At 43.2% G+C, this 23,649-nt stretch overlaps 1 protein-coding gene across 2 annotated transcripts in view; it reads left to right on the forward strand.

Moving 5' to 3' along the window:
• The first annotated feature begins 95 nt into the window (after positions 1-95).
• TEX2 (testis expressed 2) overlaps positions 96-23,649 on the forward strand; it is a 39,708-nt gene continuing 16,154 nt past the window's right edge. Inside the window, exons 1-4 of one of the 2 annotated variants that reach the window (XM_042832932.1) lie at positions 96-162; positions 15,378-17,032; positions 21,863-22,063; positions 22,932-23,271. In XM_042832932.1, the coding sequence (XP_042688866.1) occupies positions 15,404-17,032; positions 21,863-22,063; positions 22,932-23,271 (2,170 nt within the window). In that variant the 5' untranslated portion in view covers positions 96-162; positions 15,378-15,403. Of the gene's footprint in view, positions 163-751; positions 925-15,377; positions 17,033-21,862; positions 22,064-22,931; positions 23,272-23,649 lie in introns of those variants that run through there. The other variant, XM_042832931.1, reaches the window with a different exon arrangement.

Here is a 23,649-nt window from a genome sequence, read left to right on the forward strand (position 1 = left end):
CGGCTCTGCGGCGGCTCCGGCAGGCCCGGCCCACCGCGGGGCCCGGATTGGCGGCGCCGGGCAGCTCCGCCGCCTCTCTTCCCTTCGCTGCCGCCCGGCGCGGCGCTGGAGGCGCGGGCCGCGGAACGCCGGGGCCGCGCCGGGCAGTGCCATGAGCCGCGGGTAAGGGAAGCGGGCAGGGCAAGGCAGGGCCGCGCCGCCTCGGCTCGCTCCGCACGGCGCCGTGCTCCGCTCCGCCGCACCGGGAAGCGGCGCCACAGCGCTCGGTGTGAGAGCCAGAGCCAGGCGGGGTGCGGGCACGGAGCGAGGAGGGGAAGGGGCGTCCGGCGGCGGAGGAAGGTTGGGCCTGGGGCAGGGCTGAGCCGGGCCGGGGCCGAAGCGGCGGGAGGGAGCGCCCCGCGGGGCTCCCCGGGCTCGGGCCGCTCCGGGCTGCGGCCGGTACCGGCGGGTGAGCCGTGCTGGTGGTGCGGGCCGACCCGCCGTTATCCGTGCCGCTGTTGGGCGCGGGTCGGCGGGGCGCAGTTGGCTGAGGCGGGAGGTGCGCTCAGCCGGAGCCGCCGCCGGAGTGGAAGCGATGCCTTAAAAGCAGGCGGCACAGCGGGCTGTAACGCGTGTTCCTGGTGGAACTCGAGGGCGGAGAGCTGATCTGTCACCTCGAATTGTTTCCTTTTTCTTGTCCCAGGTGTCGGCGTTTCGGCTCCTGAGTCTCTTTTAATTGTTAATGTAATTATATTTTACCTGTCTGTTGCAGCTCAGTGTCGTTTCATCACGTTTCATCAAGTTCCTTCTAAATGTCTGTGCTCAACTTTTTGATGGTTGTATTTGTCGGCAAATGTCTGAAGGAGCTGCTGCAGCAGCTGTCATCTCGGGCAGTTCAGTGCGGCTGAAATGAAACTTTTGTAACTCCCCCGTTGTAACTGCGAGGTAAATCACAGTGAGCTTGGAATGCTGTTAAGATGCTTTGTCATACTCCTCTGTCTTCACATAACTCCTCTTTCAAGATGTTCTTGCCTGCAGAACTCAGGGAAACAAGGCAGTTTCACAATCTCAGGGCTTTTTTTTGGAATTAATAGTAACTATATTCCTAATCTGAATAAAATTAGGCAGTGTGAGTACTTGCTTTCAATTGTCTCTGAATTGGTGTTAAATTTGAAGATAAAAGCAATTTAACTTAAGCAAAAGAAAGTAACACTTTCAGTGTTAGAATTGGCTTTAAAGACGCAGGTTCATTTGTAATACATAAGAGGTTACCACTGTGATGGCGTTTAAAGCTGATCCAATGCAGTGCCCTGCTGCGGGTGGCATGTTATTAACTCTCCATGTAGGTGCTGAGGTATGAGGCAGTGTTTCTGAGCGGGGATAAGTAAGGAGCTTTGTCTTTTGAGCAAAAGCACAAAAAGATAATCCTGTGCTCAGAGGCATCTTTTATCAGACTCTGCTGCTTGATATCCCCTGTGCATTGTACTGGTGAGCTCAGCACGCCTTTGGGAAACTTTTGGTCTGTGCAGAGAATTTCTTTAAATGACCTGTGTTGCTTTTATTTTAGAAAAGAAAATCCATTAATGAAATCCAAAGTGAAAACTTGAAGTTCACGGCCCCATAAAGTATGTTTGTCAGTTGCTTACTGCTTTTAGTTTGGGTGGTAAAACTATTTAGTAGCTTTGAGTATTGATGGTGGTTATTTGTAAGTAAATGAAGTCTAAGACGACTGAATTACAAACTAAGGAATGTGAAGCTGGAAACATAAGCAGAATATTCAGTGCAAGTAATTTCCCTTTTATGCTGTAAGTGTAAATAAAGCAATGGGTGATAGTGAAAGTTATTAGTAAAAAGGGGTAAAGTAACAGGAATAAGCTTAAAATCATGTTGATAAGTGTTGAGATTGTGCTGCTGTAACCTCACCTTTCTATGCTACATGAACCTGATCCGTTAGGTGAAATCAGAGTAAAGAAATCACTTTCAGCAAGCCTGAGAGGTTACTGACCTTGTCTTGTGTGGGATGGACAGGTGACCGGTTCTGAGCTCAGCGCTGAACATACGTAAAGGCACGCTCCTGTGATGGTGTTCCCCTGTCCTGTTCTCTGTGCAGTGCCGAGAACCAAGCCTTAGCCTGTTGTGGCCAGGAGATATGTAGCTTATGGTGTGGGGAGCTGAAGGAAAGAGCTTCTCAGTTAGGATAAATTGTAAGTTTCAAGGGACTGAGAAATAAATAGAATAAATTTTGGTTTTATGTACGTTCTTGGAGCTTGAAAAAGTCATTTAAAATCTCTGGATATTTCTTCTTTTCTGTTGGCAAGCTAGAAATGTTGCTGTCAGATATCTGCAGTAAATGGTAGTGTTAATTCAGTGTGCTCTGAAACATTTATCCTTGAATAAAGGCATTATGTCCTGGAAATCCTTACTGCCCATGGTGAATCAATTAGATGACAACGTATGATGGAAAAGGAGAGTGCAATGTAGGTTGAGATATGAGCGAAATAACGATAAGAGTTAATGCTGTGAGCCTTCATGAGCACATAGTTGGTATCGGAAGAGCCATAATATATTCAGAGTAGAAACGTACTCTGGAAATGCATAAGGATGCCATGTGTGGCCAATAAAGGGAATGAACAGTGACTTTTCTTACTCTAGGTAATGTAAAGTGGATGCTAGAAAGAATGCCCTGTGATTTCAAGGGAACAGATGTTGAAACAGTGAAATATGGAGGGAGTGATGGTACATATCAGGGCTGAAGAAGAATGTAGCACTTAAGGGGCAAATGAGGGAGTTAAGTAAGGCAGTGTTGGCTTTGTGCTGGGACATGGTGAAAGACTTGTTCAAAGAAAAGCCTCTACACAGAGTTGTCTGAACATTCATGTACTCTCTCTCACATGGACACCTGAGAACTCTGAAGGTCAAAGCCAGTCCTGCAACATTCTGTGTGACTAACCTTATTCCTGGGGTCCTCCCCTTGATGAAAGGCTCAACCTTGGCTCTGTTGAGTGAGAGCTGGACCAAACTGACTCCAGAGTTCTCTTTCAGCATAAATTATTTTGTTATTATTTTATTATTATAGAAGTGCTATAGAAAAGAAATGACAAGCGTAAATGTAACTTCTGTGCTCAGTGTGGGGCATCATCTCTCTCAGATTTTGATATCTCAGGTTATAAGCAAGATCACTGTATTTTAGACTTTCACTTACATTTCTGGAGGAAACATCAACCTGCCTGCAATGGCACATGGCATCAGTGAGCCCTATTCATAAAACACTTCATTATTCCAAGGTGCTCTACAGTGATTGAAAAAGATACTTTCTTCTCTAAAGTGCTTTGTATTTCAGGAGGCAGCAATGACTAAATGAAGGCAATAGTGAGAAAATATGGGCAGGCAGTGATTTTTTAGTGTATTAATGGTACAACTATTAAGCTTTTTTAAGGCGTTATGAGAAAGGAGAGACTTAAAAAAGAATTTGATGGAGAGCAATTTAGTAGCTCTATTGATTTTTATTAGATTTGGTTCCTTTAGTCTAATTCTCCTACTCACTGGCTTTTGTGTGCAGAAAATAGCTTATTTTCCAGGTGCCTTTTTGACTGTTAGTGCTTTCTAACTACTTCAACCTCTTCCTGAGTTTGACTGAGCTCAGTTGGTGCAAAGGCTGCCTCCCAGGGAGCCATCTCTTCTCTGTTGCCCTGTGACAGTGCCTCCAGCCTAACAGCTGGAGGAGTATTTGACATTAAGGGAGCAAAAGCAGGACTGCTAAGCACAGTGTTGTCTGTCCATCAGAGGTACCACAGGCTTCTGTTAACAGGCTCAGAATTTTGACGGCAGGAAGTTAATAATAATCAGTCAAGATCCCATTATGACTTGAGGCAACAAAACATGAAGAGTTTGCGCTACATGGCCGTGCCTTTGTGTGCCTGTTCACCTGGGGTGTTTGAGGATTGATACTTCACCTCTTGAAGAGTCAGCACTTGGGTGTGTTGTCCCTCAGAAGACATGGAGATGAATGGAGTCGCCTGGGTTTGGACCAAGCTCTGCATAGGGGTTAAGTTGGCATTCTAGGAGAGAAGGTGACTGAGGGACACGGGGTGGCAAGATCAATAAAATGTAGTAAGCACTGGTGTTCTCTCTTAAGGGCCAGGAGGGTAGCACAATTGAATTGTTGTATGAACTGGGCTTTGATATTCATTACCCAGCGGAGCTGTGGTTTATAAACTGTTCTGCCCTCTGACCCGGCTGGTGCTGGATGACAGGAACATGGCAAAAGTGTCCGTTGGTGCTGGAGCAAGTATTGGGTATCTTGGACCGCTTATCCTATTGGCGGTGGATTCTTACCCTGAAGCTGTGAGAAGATGGGATGGTCAGTTTCAAAGAGGGTCTCAGGAAACAGTTTCAAAATGCTTATTCAGGATTTAGGACATCCTAAGAAGTCCGAGTCCTAAAAATTGCTACACTGGGTTTAAGTAGCTTATGCAGAAGACTGAGAGCTCTGAGACTCTAGATCTTATTCTGCATTCCGAGTGTTGTGTTTGATTTCAGTTCTAGAATAGGACTGCCAAAATACAGGCACAAAGCAGGCTACTGTCTACCTTTGACACTGGAAATTTCAAAGCAGATCATGGCAGGCTGAAACATTCAACTGCAACCTGTTGTGAGCTGCAATGAAGTTATAGTCTGAAATTAAATAGCTGCAAAAATCATTTTGTGTCATTGGAAGCCAAGTTTAAGATAGAGGAATAATAATGTTTTATGAGCCCAAACACAGCGAAAGAGTAAGGCTTCTGTGGGAGGAAGGGAGATAGTCATGCTCATTGCTGTGGTAGTTTGGTTGGGAAATAGTGCCTGACATGTGACAGCAGAGAGTGGGAGCTGCTGCCTGGGTTTGGCTCACAGTATCCTCTGGTTGAACCTGGAAACTGTGCAACCCATTTTACATTCTGTCCCAATACTTTTGTGTAACGTTTGGGGCTGAATGCATACGTAGATGTGTTTTGGTGGTAAATGAAGTGTATTTCTGTCCTGGTTTGTAAATGCTGTGAAGTTTGATAAGGCTTATCATTCCGAGACCTTCTCGGTGGCGCTTGTTGTCAAATTGCTTTCACACGTCTTTCTGTGTGACTTGGCTTGAAGTACTAAATGAACTGGGAGAAGAGGATAAGAAAGAAGAGAAGGTGATCTGTCAGCTCAAAAGCGTGCAGGTTAATGAAGATTTTGCCAGGTCTTTAATAATCCTTCTGAGCAAATGCATGGCAACTCTTGCACTTTTAGGAAAATGATAACACTATTCATTTTATTACTTGTGTGAATTGTGAGAGATGTAAATGGAGGAAGGAGCAGTTGTACACGACAGCCATCTCCTGTTGTGTAATTCCTGTTACTGTTCCCTTTACAATAACAGGCCTCCTTTTCCAGGATGCTGAACTGACTAGTGTTACAAGAAGCTGAAGATTCATGCCTAACACTGCTAGAAAAACACGTGGACTCCGAGGCTGTAAGAAAAGATTGGGTTAGATTTAAAAGCATAAATGTCTGCTTGCATTGACCTTTCACTGTGAAGCTTTAGGGGTTGGTTCTTGAGTGTTGGATAGATGTTATAAGTGTGTGATTTCTGTTGGGATCACTTTTCACTGTCATTTCTAGTAGCCAGATTTTTAAAATTCTAGCTAGATATTTTTTTATTTCTACCAATCAAAAAGTTCAAAATTAAGATGATAAAGAAGAGTAAATGGCTGTACAGCACTGTGGGTGTTGTTTTACTACTTCATTCTCATGGGTGTGTGTGTGTGTGTATGTGTATATATAAATATACATATATTTAAACTCTGCTTCCTGCATCCAGGTGCTACAAGCAGTGTATTTACCAGTGAGGCTGTTTAATGGAGAACAGCTTGTCTCTCTGCATGGTGGTGAATGCAAGGTGAACAGATTTCCATTGCACTTCTGGGTTCCACTGGCACTGCTCTTCAGTTTCCCCAAAAGAGCACCCAGGCCAGTCTGTGAAGTCTTAACTATATATAGCATAACAGAGCCTGCCCTGGTTACTCCAGTCGTCAGCTGCTTGCCACCTCATCCTGGATGACTGGCAGAGCTGACACCTGTGCTTGGCTTCCCTGACACGACTGCTCACTAATTAAAAGCCTCTCTTAAATGACTGCACCCCTGCTGTATGGTGATGTGTGAGGAAGTATGTATGCACTTACTGAATTATTAATGTATGTAATTTAGAGTTTGTTATAGCTGATTGACTCTAACTAAAGAGTGTGGGGTAGATGTGTTAAGCATGTATACAAAAACGTTGCCCTGTCTCTGAGGTGAGAATTGCCTGCACAGTACTGTAATTGAAGAAAGCAGGATGTGGCTCAAAGACAGATATTTCCCTTTACCCTTTTGAGTCTATCTGGTGGCTTTCTGTTCTTTTATCTCTCAGCAAATCGAGACCTTAGCATTAATGACCTACAGTAAAATTCCTTGCAGCTACTTGAATGATGCTTTTTCTGTGAATGTGCACACAAAATGTAACCCATGTACAGGGGAGAGAACATAACTAAGATAGTAGCTGTTTATTGGATAGCAAATACAGACTGAGAAAAGGATTATTGTGGTCCTTTTTTTAACTGAAAAAAGTGCAAAGAAGAGTAAAAGCAGCAAGCCTGCATGAATACGAGTTGAATCTGAAGTAGAGCTGGAATTCTGAAAAATGATTAGGCCAAAAAGAAGCTATTTTCTTAGTCTTGCAGTATTAATACAGCAGGAAGCAATGGAATCTGGGTATATGTGGCCCTGAGGCACTGACTGTCTGCTCTTGTTTTCAGCTGCTGGGTTTGTCAGATGGGGTCTTGGAAGCAGCTCCCTCTGCTCCCATGTAGGGAAGTGGGACCTGCAGCTCCGTGTGCAGCCCTGTGTGCAGCAGGTCGGGGCTCCTGCCTGTGTCTGCCATACAGAGGCCTGGAGGAATGATTTTGTGTACACGTGTTGTCCCGTTAACCCTAGACTGCCTGAGGTCTTCTCTCCCCTGTGGGAAGGGCCTACATCTGCCTGCGTGCTGGATGAGTGAATTAAACCCTGGAGGAACAAATAATTGCTGAAAGGATGAGTAACGGCTGCGCTGCGTCCTGCACTGTTGATCTTTGGAAACTACTTTTCACCAGGGGGAGTGAGAACATTTTGCAGAGTGCTGAAAACTTGAAAAAGTGATCAAAGCCTTCTAACAGATTTGCGTTAATTTTTGTCCTAAGTTCAGGACCAGGCAGGTGCTGCAGAAGCCACGTGGTGCTGAAGGGGAAGGAGAATGCAGTTTGTATTCCACCAGTCTTATTTTGTTTACTTCTTTTGAGACTTCACATGACGAAGCATCTTTCTAAAGTACTGCTACCAGTACTTACGTTTTGAGAGAGAAAAATGGAGCAGGAAGGATCTTCTCAAGCTTTAGTTGTGTCAGGGTGTGAGCCAAAGGGCTCCGAGGTACGTGAAGGCCTCAGAGCATGCTGATTTTTTTTTTCTTATGACAGGTGCATTGTGTTTATATCTTCTTTTCTATAACAGGATCCTGTTTATTCAGATTACTTGCCAAGTTGTTTTTCTTTGATGTATCTATCTGCCATAGTTTCTTAGCAATTAAGATTTTAAAAATATTTTGTGGGAGGTGCTCATCATTTTCTGACTCAGTTGATTTCAATAAGAATCAAGCCTGTAAAGCAGCTGTTACACTCAAGCAGTCTGTAATTGACCTATAATATACTGCAATTAAAATGTATATCAGCTTTTGGAAACACAAATTACCCCAATCATGCTTTGGGGAGGAAAGCTTAATATGTTAAGCTGTTACTGGTAGCTTATGATTTCTGCATACTGGTTGCCAGAATGAGATGGGCTGGATCACCTTCAGCAGGTTTTTAGTCTTTGCTACTGCCCCTTTGGTAAGTTAGTAGATTCTGTATGATGTGATTAGTTTGAGGCACTGTATGAGCACTAATTGTCAGTGAGGTAACAACATTTTTTATCACTCCCTTTACAATTTGAAAACTCCAAATAATGTGATTACCTGCACAGGTCCGTCAAAGAAGTCTGGAAGTGTAGTCTGCAACCCATTTCCTTCCCAAATCAGATCATGCAGAGCTTTATTTGGTGGCGTGGTACTGATGTGTGCTGCTTGCCTTTGCAGTTTCTGGGCAGCATGAGTTGTAGCAAATACCCTCATTGGTTTTCCTCACACCCGGTGGCAGAGCAGAGTTGTTTGCAAAGCGGCCTCCTGGCTGAAGTACCTGAAGCAGGAAGAACTATTTAAGAACTAAAACAAATCTTGCAGGACACGCTGACTTTTGGTTTGAATTACTGTTGAATTCCTTTTGTTCCACCGCCTCTCAAAGTCTGAAAATTCACAGCTGTGAGCAGACTGGATGTGAAGATGTGCTGTTAGTGACCTTTTCCTTTGGAGCCCTCTGGGAATTACATTTTCAGACTTCTGAGAGATTCTGGTCTGCCCTATCTAGAAGGCATTTTTTTTGCATTCATCAAAGACTTCTTGCTTCCGTGGCAGCCCTCTCTTTTAACAGCCATGGCTTGCTGTGTACCTGAGTGTCTTAGGCTAATGAACTTTCCCATTAGAGTTCATCTACCTTTGTGCATATGAATACTTCTTGATTTGTGTGTATCTAAGGTAGATACTGCACCAAGCCTGACACTGCTTGTTTTTCTTTGCTTTCTCTGCCAACTGCCTGGGGATTTGCTGTCCAACAGTTGAAAAAGTACCACCAGAACTGGAGGATGAAAGGTCAGAGAGCAGCTAATCCTCAGATAACAACGTGCCTGGGGCGTGCGGGTCCTGGGCACCTGAAGGCATCTGTGCTTCTGTTGAGGAAAGGAGGGAAGCAATGAGGAAAGAGAGAGACCACACCACAGATCTTTCAAGAGATGCATCCTGATAATACACGGGTTTGTTTGGTTCGATATCATACAAGATGTGAGGTTTTTTGGTGTTAGTGAGAGGAATGTAAATGTAAAGAAGTTCTTGAACACTCACTTGTTCCCTGTGTGCAGTTCCTCCTGCTGATAATGCATTTGGATGGTTGAGTGAATGAGTGTAACACCATTCTGGTAAACCCTTCTTGATTGAGGATTCAGAGCAGCCTGTTTCTGTAAGTCACTTAGTGACATTCCCCCAAAGTTTTTTATAGCAACCTTTAATTTAATCAGTGATGTGGGCAGCATTCTCAACTGTGGAGTAATTCAAAGGGGTTTTAGATAATCTTTCATCAGATTAATGAGGAGTGGATTCTTTGATTTATTTTTTTTTTTTTCCCCCCAGTGAGATAAGGAGAGAGTTGCTGCTATGTCCATTAGTGCTGTCCCTCAGCATCTGCCCTCTCCATAAGATGTAATTTTTTGAGGTGTAAATCTTTTTGAGTTTTTGTGTCTTTGAGGAACATGGTTTAGTGAGAACTACTGGTAATGGGCAGATGGTTGGACTGGATGATCTCGTAGGTTTTTCTGACCTTGGTGATTCTGTGATTCTAAAGATATGCAGCGTCTGCAGTGCCAGTAATTTAGATTTGTCCTCTCTTCCCTTTTAGAAGAAAGCAAATGCAGCAGTTCTGTGTTTTGTGCTCTGGATTGCATGGGAACCAGTGGGCTCTTTTGCTCTCTATGCTATCATGTGATGGAAGGGTGTGTGTTGGTGGCTGGTGCAGCAGCTCTGGGAGATGGGCTCAACCCAGCTCCTGTGCTGGGCAGGGAGAGCTGGCTGCAGGCTGTGCCGCAGGCTCATCCTCCATCTGTTCCACTGCTCTGTTGGTAGTGCCTTTATTTCTAAATCCCATTCCACAGGAGTACTAAATAGAGACGTTTGTGGATGATGAGGAAACAAGAATAAAATAGTTAATAGGAGGAAAGCAGGAATTATGTGCTGAAAGTTGAATGTGCTCTCCTTGTGCAAACTGGGAATCCACTGCCTGCAGTGACATTACACAGCTGCTGTCCAGGCACGCCATCAGGTTTGTTGCACTGCTGAAGTCTTTCCTCCTTGCTGCCTGCAGCCCTCTGCTCCCAGCTCTGGGGATGTGCACGCACTGTGCTGCTATGTTTTCCCAGCTAGCTTTGTCTCATGCTGTGGCAGACTTGCTGTTGGCCCTGTGCTTCATCTAATGCCAATGTGAGTTGCATTGGCTGCTGGTGCTGAGGCTTGCTTCTGTTGTCCAGCAGCACAGACATCACTGTGAGTGGAACCCAAGGCCGTGGGCTGGAAGGGGCTGGGAGCCCCCGCTGTCCTGCAGCTGCACTGCGGGCAGTTGGCAGCAGCCTTCTGTGCTCTGCATGTCTTAGTTTGTAAAAATAATAAATATTGCAAAAAATGGCGAGGTAGTGACTCTTCTCCACCCATCGGTTGCTGTTCTGTGTGTTATTGCATGTTTTGGTCTGTGCTTTGGATTAACTGTTTTCCTCTCTTTCCAAGCATTCTGTTTCTTGTAAATGCTGTGTCACTTCACAGTGGCATTTAGCAAGTTAATGTTTTCTGGGCTTTTGGGCAGCTTCTAACTGCTTCCTCTTCTGTTTGTCACAGTTAAACTCTGGTGCAGAGTTATGAAGTTCTTGATGCAAGGGATGTGTCATGGAAGGAGAATGGAGAAGATTAATAAGTAATCTTTTATTGGAGGAGGCAGAGAAGCTGAGGTGGTGGCTGACCTTTCTGAAGTCCTTGGGGAGAATGTTAAGATAGAATAGACCCACTTAGCTAACATTAAACAGTTTTTCTCTGTTCTTCTTTGAAACATTGTAGATAGGAGCTAGTAGGAAGGGCCTTATTAGCATTGTCTGTATTCAAAATTGCTGGGACTTCTATCAGGCTATTTGCCACTGCAATTTGTATTTGACCTTTCTGTCCTAGATTTTGGTAAATAACTCCTCTTACATCTCTGATTTATAGTTCTCATTATAAGCATTCTCATTGGTGGTACATTTATATGAAAAGTCCTAAGCAAGATTTCAAGTTCTCCTTGATATATCTCAACGCTCATTATTTAACTTGGATTTTCCTAACCTTAAATGCATTTGCACAAAAGATAATCCTTCCTTTATGAGGCTCAGAAAGAACTCCTCTTATAGGTATTCTAACTAGTTTAGTTATGATAACCTGGTTGACCCTTGTTAGAGGTATGCTCTATGGAAAATTGGTATATATGGTATGCGGAGGGTGACTTCACCTCTTTTGGCTGTGTGGGCTATTTGCTGTAATCCTGATGTTGATTCCTGTTGCACACATTGGACTGCATTCTTCCAACAGTTCTTGAATGATATAAAATATTTGTGTTTCTTTCAAGCCTGTCTTTCCCTGTTTGTAACTCCAGATTTCCTGTGGGAAAGTTTTATCACTGTTTTTTCCCACTTGCATCTCAAATTCAGTTGCATTTGACTTGAAAGGTGAAGCAAAACATTCTTCTTAGTCATGTTGGGAAACAAGCTTCAAAGTATTAACTTCAGGTAACTGGATCTCTGACATGCACGTTTCACAGGGCGATCATGTGGTGCTAATTATGCTAATTACCAACAGCTTTTATGTACTTCATTTAAAAGTAATGACTTGAGGATGTTAAAAGAGTAGTAGGTGTTAGCCATGGAATACATTAACTCATGGAGATTCTAGGGGAGATTTGAATGGTGAGTGATAACAAAGGATGTTGAAATGAGGTTTTGTATCTTCTTCTGTCTCTTGCAGTATAAATGTGTTCAATGAGATGAAATTCATATGGCAGATAATGTTCTGTGAGCTGTGTTCTCTGTTTCACTGAGATCGTTCTGGACTAAATGCACTGAAATTGGCTTCCTAGGCTGCCACTGTGGCCTAAATCATGTCTGTAACCAATAGGATTGCTGATACTCATGCTGTGTTCTGAAGTACTTGAAATGAGACTTCTGGTTCTTAACAGAAGGAATTTTATGTGATGCTTTGAGTTTTCTGCTATGTATTTTAAATGAGTATTGAAGAATTGCAACAGTCCTCCTGTGTCTCAGTGTTGGAAAGAAGATATTGGCATCAGAATTGTCCTGTCTATGTTAACGTAAGAAAGATCTGTAGCAGTTCTGCCACGTGGAATAGCTGTCTCAAACACATCACTTCTCCTTCCTACCCAAATGGAGGGTAGATTTACAGTATGAATCATTTATCTGTCTTCAGTTTGACACTTGGAAATGACTATTGAATAACCCAAGAGACAAAATAGATCCCCTAAAGAACTACTCCTTCTTCCCCAGCCTGGGAGACAGAAGCTTGCCAAGAGGTTTGCGTCTTTAAAGAGCAGTGGCACAGAGGGAAGTAGGTGTGAGCAGAGATGTAATCAGACAGTCTTTCCATTTGAATAGTGATGGCAATCTGCATGAAGTCAAAGTGTGGCATTTAAGTAATCAAATTGGTGGCTTCCTCAATAGCAGTTAGGGCTTGTTCTTCTGATGCAATTGATAGATAAAGGGGGGAAAAATTAAAATGGTTTTTAATAATCTGTAGGGCCTTTTCTTCACTCAGCAAGGAACAAATTCATGTTTTATGTAAAGCACTTTTTTCTGATCTATGCTTAACATCAGTGAGGCCTGGAAATACCCTGCCACGTTTATGAACCTTGCTACAGATTTTTGCAAGTGTATTTGTGAGGGGAGATGCCCTTTCCCTTGGCGCAGATGTTGCGTTAAGTCATAGCGGTGTGGCTGCATCGTTGGCCTGTTGCAATGTGTGAACTCAGTCACCCAATTTGCAATCTTCGTCCAACTGAGTGATTACGAAAAGCTCTGAATTGCTCGACTGAATTTTCCTTCCTCAGTTAATAAATGTGGCTCAATTGAGCTGTGTGTGAGGTGGATAAAGTAAGCATGGTGCACACAACTTTGATCTGTTCCTTTAAGTTGGTTCCAACTCTTGCTTTGTGCATTGGTTTAATCTCTTTCTAAATTGTTAGCGTGAAAGTGCTTTGTTTTGCCTGTAAAGTTGACAGTGGAGCTGTCTCAAGTAGGCAGTGCAGTGCCTTTTAAGTATCACTGCTCATAACAGAAGGTTTCCTTTCGCAAGTGTAAATATATGACTGACTTGAATTTGTGAGTGCTGAGAGGTTACACAAACAGAAGACAATCTCAACTTATTCTCAAGGCCTGGAAGAGAACTAGATATAGATATTTTTTATTTTTATTTTTTTTAACCTGTGGACTTGGAGATGATAAAACTTCAGAATTCTAGGCTAAGGGTTCTCATTTTGAGTGAAACTGAGAGGAATTTTGGTGCACTTGTGAAACAACCGTGATACCTCTTGTATTATAGAGGGTTTGAGTGGGGGTGAATCCTTTCAAAAGTTTTTGTTTGGGTTTGATTTTCTTTTCTTTTCTAAAATATATATATATATATGTGTATATATACATATATATTTAAATTGGCTCTGTCTTAGATGTGAAATTGTTGAGTTTAATTGGGTCAAGGAGAGATTTGGTTACCAATAATGCCATTGTTCAGTTTCTGAAAGGACCCCCAGTGATTTGGAGGGTGCTTGAAAGGCAGAAAGGCCCAGTCACCTTCCAAAGAGTGTATGAAAGCATTGGTTGTTTGTTTCTCTGTTTACAGGGGGTTGCTAAGAGTAGGTCTGTAATAATATGCTCCCACCCTCAAGCTAGACCTAAATGTGCAGTGCTGAAAGTGGCCCAAATCAGTGAGCTGTGGCTCGTCTGGTGGCTGGGCTGAAGTTGCGTTGCTCTTCCCCCATGCCAGACTTCCCCTAGATTTAGTTGCTGACATGTGCTGCTTCTCTAAGGTAAGAATGTGGTTCTGAATCATTCCTACCTTCCTTGAATGACTCTTCTGTGCTCTGCCTGTTTCTTTCCAAGTGGATACAGCAAGCAGGTAAATGTCCTTGTTAGTTGAGGAGCTCGATGTAGCTTGCAGAATCCTCACTGAGCAATTGAAGGCCAAATGTATGATTAGCAGCAGATGTTTGTACACATGAATTGTTTAAAGTGTTGTTACTGCTAGCTTGGAAATGCATCAAAGTTTGGTTTACATGATGAAACACATTCAGCTGTGCTTTGTGAATGATGGGAGAGGGAGTAAATGCTCAGTTAAACAGCCTAGGTGCACCCGATTGCTCTCTAGTTTGCAGACAGGACAGAAGTAGACTTACTCTGAACATCATCGTACAATATCTCTGTTCTTTGTGTATGTATATATATTCTGTGAGTTCCTGATTGCTGATATCCTTCTAATCAGCAGTGGAGGTCCAAAGCTTTAGTTATCTCTTGACAGTAATCTGCTTTGTGAACCTTATCCCACTTCTCATGCAAGTATGGGCTGTCTGCTTGCCATAGCTGTGATTGTAACCAGAGATGTGTATCATAGGTCAAAACTTAGCATTGCCTATTAGTAATACAGAGTTCAGGTTACTCAAAAGAATTGTAACATAAATTTCCACTACCATAGCCAAAAGTCGCATACTAACAAAATTATTGCAATAACTTAATTCCTTTTGAGGTCTCCCTGTGCTGTGGGTTGAGCTTTTCTGTGGTTTACTGGAAAAGCTGTAGTCTCTGTTTGGCTGAATTGCTTCTGCTTTACAAATAGTTGATATCTTTGTTAGAGAGCAGAATGGACATAGACAACACGTTCTGGCTGTCGTGCACAATGGTGAATATATAGGTAGTTAAGGTAAACACGCATGACTGCTTGGATATCTCTATAGGCATTCTCCCCACCCTTCCACTCCCAAGGTCTCAGAGTAAAATCTGACTTTTTCCTCCTCCTGTCTTTGAATGGGAATTGTCAAACTGATTCTCATGAGTCCTTTCTGTGACATGTGCTGTGAGAGCAGGAGATAGGATACAAATACAGAAACCTTCCCTCACTAATAGGCATCCCAATTAGTCATCCCCTAATTAGTCAGATACAAAATGTAGTAAGAGCACACGTTAGTGCAGCAACACTGCTAAAAGGTGTCATGGCCTGAGTCGACCACGTGCTGCCCAACACCTGCTCTCTCTCTGGGTGTTCCTGTTTGTCAGAAGGTGTATTGTGGTGTGGTGACAATGTGTTGTCATCCAGGTGCAGAACACATCCTCAGCTACTGCACTGCAACGCAGCTGTGCTCCGTGAGGAAGGGCTGATGCTGTCCGCTGTTGAGATGTTTGGATCTAATTCATTTTGCTGTATTAACTTTCTGCTCAAATACATTTCTAGGACATTTAGTCCTAGAATTCTTTATTTTGAGTAGACAACTTAATTTTGTGTTCCATCCAGTCATACTTCAAGCTGAAAAACAAAAAATATGAAAAGACCACCTGAACACTTGTACATGTTTCTGTCTTTGCTTTGAGTTTCAAGCTTTGCTTTATTTGAGACACAAATGAAATGCATGTAACATGGTTTTATGTTTTCTTTACAGACTCTGACGCATCTGTGGGACCTGCAATGACAAGTCAGAACAGTAGCCATGCAGAGAAAACTGGTGAAATGTCCTCAAAGCAGCCAGCACCAAAAGTGCAGGTCCAACGATCTGTCTCCCGAGAAACCATCACTATTCATTTCTCTGCATTTGGGAAGGAGGAAGAAGAGGAGGAAGAGGAGTTTAAGGAATTTCTTGATGAGGAACTAGATGACCAAAGCATTGTAACAGCACTTGAAGCCAAGGAAGACCTCTGCTTTGAGCATACCGGCCATGATTTTTCTGGTCCAGCTACCTCGCTTAACATGGCCAACTCTGCATCACTGCTGTCCTCATCACCTGCAGTTCTGCCAGCTGCAGACACCGTAAAGCTGTTGGATTCTCCTTCCACATCCCACGTACTCAGTGCAGTGCCACTAGTCCTGTCTCCCTCATCACACTCTTGTCATACGTTTAGCTTGTCGGGTGCGTCACCACCTGTGGAACAGAAGGCCAACTTCTCGTCTTCCCCATCCTCATCTCCTTCCAGATCAGTTGTCTGCCCTAGTGCGTCATCCACCATTTCTAGTTCCAAGCCTTTTAAGGGTTTAGTCAAGTCCCTTTCAACAGATGTGGAACCAAAAGAGCCAACCCCACCGATGAGACATAGACAGTTAATGAAAACCTTAGTGAAATCTCTGTCTACAGACACTTCTAAACAAGAATCCGAAGCTGTGTCATACAGACCACCGGACTCGAAACTGAACTTGCATCTGTTCAAACAGTTCACTCAGCCTCGAGCTACAGGTGGTGATTCCAAAACTGCTCCCTCATCTCCATTAACATCTCCGTCTGACACTCGTTCCTTTTTTAAAGTACCTGAAATGGAGGCTAAAATTGAAGATACTAAAAGACGCCTTTCTGAAGTGATCTATGAGCCTTTTCAGCTGCTCAGTAAAATAATGGGTGATGAAAGTAGTAGCCACAGGCCCAAAGCCTTATCTTCAAGTGCTTCAGAACTCTCAAACCTTTCCAGTTTGAATGGCCATTTGGAAAGCAATAACAACTACAGCATTAAGGAAGAGGAATGTGATTCTGAAGGGGATTTGTATGGAAGTGACTCTAACGTGAGTAAGAACGATCAGTCAAAAACAGCTGAGGAGCATGCAAAAGAGACAGAGACCAAAAGCTCTCAGTCCGCAAGCACAAAGGATGTGAGTTCGAAAACTTCACTCGTACTTGAAAAATGTTCACTGTCTGCACTAGCAAGCAGAGAGGATGAGGAGTTTTGTGAACTGTATTCTGAAGACTTTTCCTTGATAGAGGATGAAAGCAAAACTGATAAACGTTCTGAAACTTTGCTCGATCTTGAGATGACTGATGAAAATGGTGTTATGCTCAGTAGTGAAGAAGAAAATAATCTGTGTGTGCAACAGCCTAAAATACCAGTAAAAACTTTATACTTCTTAACACTGTTAGTCTATGCTTACTTTATTATTCCTCTCCCTGGCTACTTAAGTGGACTCCTCTTTGGAATGGCCCTTGGATTTATGACAGCTGTCTGTGTGATTTGGCTGCTTACTCCATGTACTCATGAATATCTCAAGTTTCGTGAAAGTATGAAAAGGCAATGGAATACAGGAGCTCTAGACATCAAGGAACCTGAAATATTGAAGGTGAGCTCGTGGTACTTTTTCTGTATGTGTTATTTTGAGTCAGAGCAGTAAACTGGATATTCTGAAGTTGTAAGTGATCTGAATTATTACCATTAGCATTTCTTGTGTTTGCATAGGGTCAGTTGGCTTTGAGGGATAGATTCTGTAATGGTTTAGTATTCTAAAATATATGTGGCTTCAATGTCCTTAAGGATTAGTTAATTAAACAGTTAGGGATGGAGTACAAAAGCCAATTTTTGCTGGCTGCTGACAGAAATTGCATGCCCACCTATCTTGATATTGCTTATTTTTCTTGAATGATGTGAGTCGCAGTCTTTAATTGGTTGTTGTGAATGCAGACTGGATGCACCTGTCTACCCACTGGATATACACACTGCTTACGTGTACAAGTCTTGACAGACTTTCACTTTTGTCCTTTGTCCCTTGGATGCTGAGATCTTGCGTATCAGTTTGCCTTGACACGTGACAAGTTGATAAAGATCCTGATAATCGTTGCTGGCTGCTGTTAATGTGGCTCTTGAAGATGTTAGTTGTTAGTCAGGAACCTTAAATACATCTTAATGCTTCTATTCAGGAGGTCTATTTTAAAAGAGTAGCTGTAGGCAAGAAATGCACTGTGCAAAGGGATCTGTATGAATGTAGATTAACGTTGTGTATGACCTAATGAGTACTACTTGTGCTTGTTAACATACATGGTAATTGTCTTTAATATGTAAAAGCCCTATAGAAATGCTTTTTAATCCTTCATGAGTTGAAAATGCAGCTCATGCTTGTACTGGAGCATTATAATACGATTTAGCAGGTTGCAAGTTATTCCTCCCTTGTACAAATATTCTGTATTTGCTTCTGTCAAAACAATACTGGGCAGTTCTGATCCTCTGCCAAATGGGAGAAAGGTTTGACCTGTAACAGAACTCATGTGAATGCAGGAGAACCAAGTTTGTGGAACAAGCGTGAGGACTATGTCTTCAGAGCTTAATGGTCTTCTGTTCCAGCCTGACGTGATTTCATGCTGATGTGCTAAGAACTAGAAGTAAGGCCCCTTAATGAGGCTCTGGAAGTTGGGATTGTGCGAAACCACTGTCATGCTATTTCTGCATGAACACGTGCATGTTCTCTGCCATGCAAACTTCTCAGACAGCGGTTATGTTTTCCTTGAGTTTCAACACCTAGTGGAAAATGGGAGCTCCCCACCAGCAGGTGCCAAGGTACCTGAGCACACACAATCCCTCTGCGACTTCAGAGCATGCTGCCTCACCCTCTTATTCCCACAGATTCGCTTCTCTGGCTTCCTTTTCCTTTCTTTTTTTGCCCCATCCACAGATTGTTTTTTGGTTTTGCTTTTTTACTTTCTAATGCATTTGGCTCTTCTAAGCTCACTGTTGGTGTTTTCAAATAGGTGTTCCCTTGTGTTGTGCTGGCTGATACAAAAGGTTTTAAGTAACAGCTAAAATGCAGATATATGCACCCTTTCCATCAGGAAGACTTTTATGGGCAGGCAGTGCAGGAGAACGTTGTACAGATGGAGGGGCTTTTGGCTGCATGCTGCTCCTGTGCACCACTCTGGGGATTTTGTGTTGGGTGGTGGCCTCTGATGGCACATATGTTTTCAGTGCAGGTGATGGTTACTTCTGCCCTCCTTGGCCTTGCTTTGGTTTGGTTTGTTCCTCGTAGGTTCCATGTCAAAAAACCTCAAAAATCTGTCCTGTATTTTTCTCATTTATCACACGGAATCCTGGTGTAGCAGTAGTGCTGCTGTGCCAGGTGAGGTGTGTGAGGGCTAACAAACGGGACAGATCCAGATAGTGTCTGTGTTTGAAACAACACCTGTGGCCTTTGCCATAAAAGCAGTCCTCCCACTGCTCTGACCAGATGCTTTTTTCAGGTTTGGCACTGTGCTGCTTGGGAGGCACTTTCTCCCATTTTCAGCTGTGAGTTCCGAGCAGCTGCTGACCTTCAGAACTGGAGATCACAGGATCAGTGCAAATGGCAAGCAGCTGCAGAGCAGTGCATGACTGTGGGCATTGTCCTCCCTGCATGACTAGATTTCTCATTTTAACAACTTTGCTGGTATGGAAAAAACCCATCCTACAGTCTCTCCTCTCCTGCACAAGGAAATCCATTGTTGCTTCTGTAGTTTGACAGAACTTATCTGTTGCTGGTACATTACAGGAGTGGAACTCCTCTGTTCAGATGCATTGAGAAGTAGTTTCCTTTGGCTGTGAATCTTTTGTTTCAATTTCTTTTTGCAAAGAGAGACGTTAAGGCCTCTCTGAGGGAATTGTCCTTAGAATGTGGAGACTTGGAGTGAACTGGGGCTTCTTGGAGAAACTAAAAACTGTTTGTGGTTTACCATATAACAGTGAAAAATGCTGAAAATGAGGGGGCAGGTGGTATCATCCCATCTCTTAACACTGTTGGATAGAAGGGAAAATATTTCTGCACTGGGCACGTGTTTTCAGATTTATTAACAGAGTGAAGAGTCATCATTTGGACGTTATTAGCATTCCACTCAGAGCTGCGTGGTCTTTGTGCTGCAAAATAACTTGAAATGTGAGTGGGAAAAGGCAGGAACGCATCCTTAGAAACAAGGAAACTCAAAAGGGGAGAAGCTGGGTAGGACAGGTGCTGGTGCAGTGGGTGACCTAGTGGCTTATTGCAGTCCCCTTTGCTACCAGCCATTCAAATGTCACCATTAGGGTCTTGGGTAAAGGTTGTGTAGCTGCTGAGAAAGTGTCACAAGGGTGATGCATGTGGTGTGTGTACAGAGGTGTTGGTCTCATCTCTATGCTTGTGGGTTTTTGCTTCTAGGTATGGTACTGTGGTGTTGAGAGCAGTGCATAAATCAGGCATTGTTCATTGCTGGACCTCCTCCACTGAGCTGAGTGCTGCTGTCAGAAACCTGCAGCTGGTTCTGTCTCATGTGGGGTGTTAGAGAAACTTCAAGTGTACTCCCTCCTTGCTTATTGGGAACCCTGCGTTCTTGGGGTTTTCCAGCCCTCTTCCTGCCAAGCTCCAGTTATGGTGGTTATAAAACCAGCCTCTGTGGCTAAGCTTTGTGAAATGAGCCCCTTTCCATGCGTTCCTTCCTGTTGGTGCAGGTTTGCTTGCTCTTCAGTGGAGCTTCACTGCGGGACAGGATGATAAGCTTTTGTCTGCATGTTTCCCTGGCTGCAGGCCTCCAGACCTTGTTGTCTGAGCTAGAAATAGCCTGGAGACCTGATCTGGGGGCAGGTGGGAGCCTGTCCAGAGCCCTGTGTGCCATACGGGTGTCTTGGTTCTGCACTGAGAGGACGGATGGTGCACAGTGGCTCAAGGCAAGTCACTTATGTCCTTGTGCTTCAGTAAGTCCAGCTGGAGTTCCTGGCTGCAAATTAATTGCTGTCTGCTCAAAGATGTCTTGGCTTAATAGTCAAGATACAACAGTAAATAGGATATGCTCAAACAAATACCAGCCCTGCTGTGCAGAGCCCTGATGGTTTATGGAGAGCTCCTCCTTGTGCATTATATTCCTTATGTAGCAGTTGTATGTAACCCTGTGTAAGCAGACAGCCACACACAAAGCTGCTTCAGTGAGCATGCATTGGTATTTCTGTTAATAATGAGGACATCAGTCTTGGAGCTGAGTGGAGATGACTTAACCTTTCCTGAACACAAAAAGGATGGTAATTGATCCAGGTGGCTTTCTTTTTTTTTAGGATTTATGGTGAAAATAGGACTAGGTGTCAGAGTAAGCAAAAAATAGATGCCACTGTTACTATGGCATCTCAGAAAAGGTATGCTGTCTGTATGGAGCTGGAGCAAATGAGCATTAAAATAAATGTTACGTTTCAGTGTGTGGGTGGAAACTTATTCAGGAAGTTAAAATGTTGCAGTAAGATCTGGGATCTTTTACACCTACTGAGAACTTCTGGGTGGTTTTGAAGAATCGGGTTCTGCTCCCTGGGTACCCATGAAGCTGCCACTTCTTTTTGTGCTCCAATGAACCTCCCTGGAAGCCTTTCTTCCTCTGTCTATTGACACTAATGAATATGTGCAAAATTAAGGTGTTTATTAGCAGGTACAGGTCATTATCCAAGCATGCTGTCTGGCAGGCCAAGAGAAGGAAAATTTGTGTGCTGTGAAAGCTTTCTGGCTGATCCTGCCTTGTTTGTCATCCTGTGTTTTCTGTAAGCAGATGTTAGTGCAGATTGACGTCACCTCCGTGGTTGGAATCAGTACCTGCAGCCTGCTTACAGCCAAGGCTGTTCTTCTGTTTTCTTTTTCCTCACTGCAGAGGAATCACTGAAATTTAATCCCCACGTCTGACTTGTGTTGCAACTGCACGGTTGCACAGCATGTTCAGTGATGTAAAACAGCAGTGCTGCGTTAAAACAAACTCCATCGTGGTCCTGGATTGTGGCTGATTACAGCATCGGTGCTGTCCGTAAGCAGGCTGCTTGCTCTGCCCTTGTTGTTGGCAACTAACATGTCAGAGCCTTGTGGAAGCAGGCAGGCTGCTCTGCACATGTCCTTCCCAGCTGGCTCACGGCCTTCCCATGTGTCTGCAGTGCGGTGGGCTGGGGTGAGAGCTGCTCCTTGAGATGAGGAGCTGCTCACACAAATGACTTATATGGAAAACCAGATTGTGTGCTTGGGATGTGGTCCACATCTCATGCCCTGTCAGTTGAGTGCTACCTCAATTTGTGTGTTTACTGCTTTGTATTTGTGTTGTGACACAAGCTTGACAAAAGCTTGGATAATTATTGAAGACTTTTAAACTTTTATGTGCATACCATATTTGGCTTTCAGGCTGCTTAAAAGCCTGTTAATGAGTATTTTCCTCTCTAGGGGTGGATGAATGAAATTTATAATTATGATCCAGAAACATACCATGCTACGTTGACTCATTCTGTCTACGTGCGACTTGAAGGAAGCACCTTAAGGCTTTCAAAACCTAATAAAAATATTTCCAGAAGAGCTGTGTACAATGAGCCAAAGCCTGAAGTCACGTATGTCAGCCAGAAAATTTACGAACTTACGGAGAGCAAGGTGAGGGTGCTTTCCTTATATCTGATGTTAACAGAGTACTTTGAAACCTCATTTTTTTTCCTTACTCTAGTTATATGCTATCACAGTTACAAAAGCAGTTTTGTTTGCGCAAACTTGTAAAGGATTGATCGGAATTTGGAAAACAAATCCTTATTACACATAAATGAAAAACATGAGTTTTCCTTTGTCTGTTTGAAAAAAAATAACACCTGGGAGGTTATAGAATTGTTCACTGTGTGTTAGATTTCTTGTTGACTGTTTTGAAGCTTACAGTGGAATGCATAATCCTTGGTTGTCTGAACTGCCTTGAGGCAGAGACAGCATTTGCGTTCCACTTCCACTGAATTAGGATTTTGTAGCTGGGAGTGTGTGTCAGGGATAATGCTTGAATAGTTTTCCTACAGGTTGTTTGCCTCCCTCAAGTAAGTGAGAAGCTGCTATGTAAAGTTGATTCCATGACCATTGTATTAAGTAATGTATCAATACCTCATTATTAAAATAATTGATTTTTTTTTAATAAGATGCTACACTAGTATTGGACTTTGGCAGTATAGATTAGGAGGAAACTGTGTTTCTGAGGACTGTGGGAGTGGGAGGGAGACAAGGACCAAGAAGACATTGAGGAAAACCTTCTTTTATTTCCTGCCTCCCATTCTAAAAATCAAAACTTGTGATTGTAAATGCTGTGACTCACCACAGACCTGGTGAAAGGGATGACAAGCAGCTACAAATTAAGAGTCAGTTAAACCCAGGAGGTCTGGTGTAGGATCTGTCTGTCTCTTGTTCTAATGTTATACATGTGACTTTTTGAAACATAAAAGATAAAACCACAAAATAAGTGAACTTAATTCTCTCCTTTATCCTTCAGATTTCCCTGGTTCCCAAAAGTCTGGCACGAAAACGAATTTGGAATAAGAAGTACCCTATTTGCATTGAACTTGCTAGGCAGGATGACTTCATGGCTAAAGCCCAGACTGATAAAGAGGATAAAGCCCAGACTGATAAAGAGGAAAAGTTGTCTTCTGAGAAGGTAGACTTGAACAATGAGGAATCCAAGAAAGCTCAGGATGGAGCCAAGTACACTAGCCAAAAGGATCAAGTGCTTTATCTCTTTGGAAGGACAGGTAGGGAGAAGGAGGAGTGGTTCAGAAGGTTCCTTCTAGCATCCAAGCTGAAGTCTGAAGCCAAGAAGCCTTCCAGCAAGCCAGGTATTCATACGTATATCATATGGGTTGTTTGGTTTTTTTTTCCCCCAGTAAAACTATCTATTAAAAGGAGCAAATCAAATCACTGTTTTCACAGTGATAGTTATTAGCAACTGTGGAGCTACTGTGATCTCAACAGACAAGTAACACCAAAGGCACCCTCACACTACTTATCTTGGCCTCTTGATTCCCCTTGTTGTATACCAGCTTTTCCTCTTTTGGTTGCATTTTTGGCAGTATGACCTCAAATTTTCTTACTATTTTTAGGCTATTTTATGTAAGTACACTGTTTTTCAGTGACTGTAACTTTTGTAAGGATTAGTTGTTCCATCTGTTTTCCTTCTCATCTGCTGGAACAAATAACAACACTTGCATTTAGTC

The sequence above is a fragment of the Centrocercus urophasianus genome, unplaced genomic scaffold, assembly GCF_019232065.1.
Source record: "Centrocercus urophasianus isolate 14NV4802_14NV808 unplaced genomic scaffold, USGS_Curo_1.0 seq_40, whole genome shotgun sequence".
NCBI lineage: Eukaryota > Metazoa > Chordata > Aves > Galliformes > Phasianidae > Centrocercus > Centrocercus urophasianus.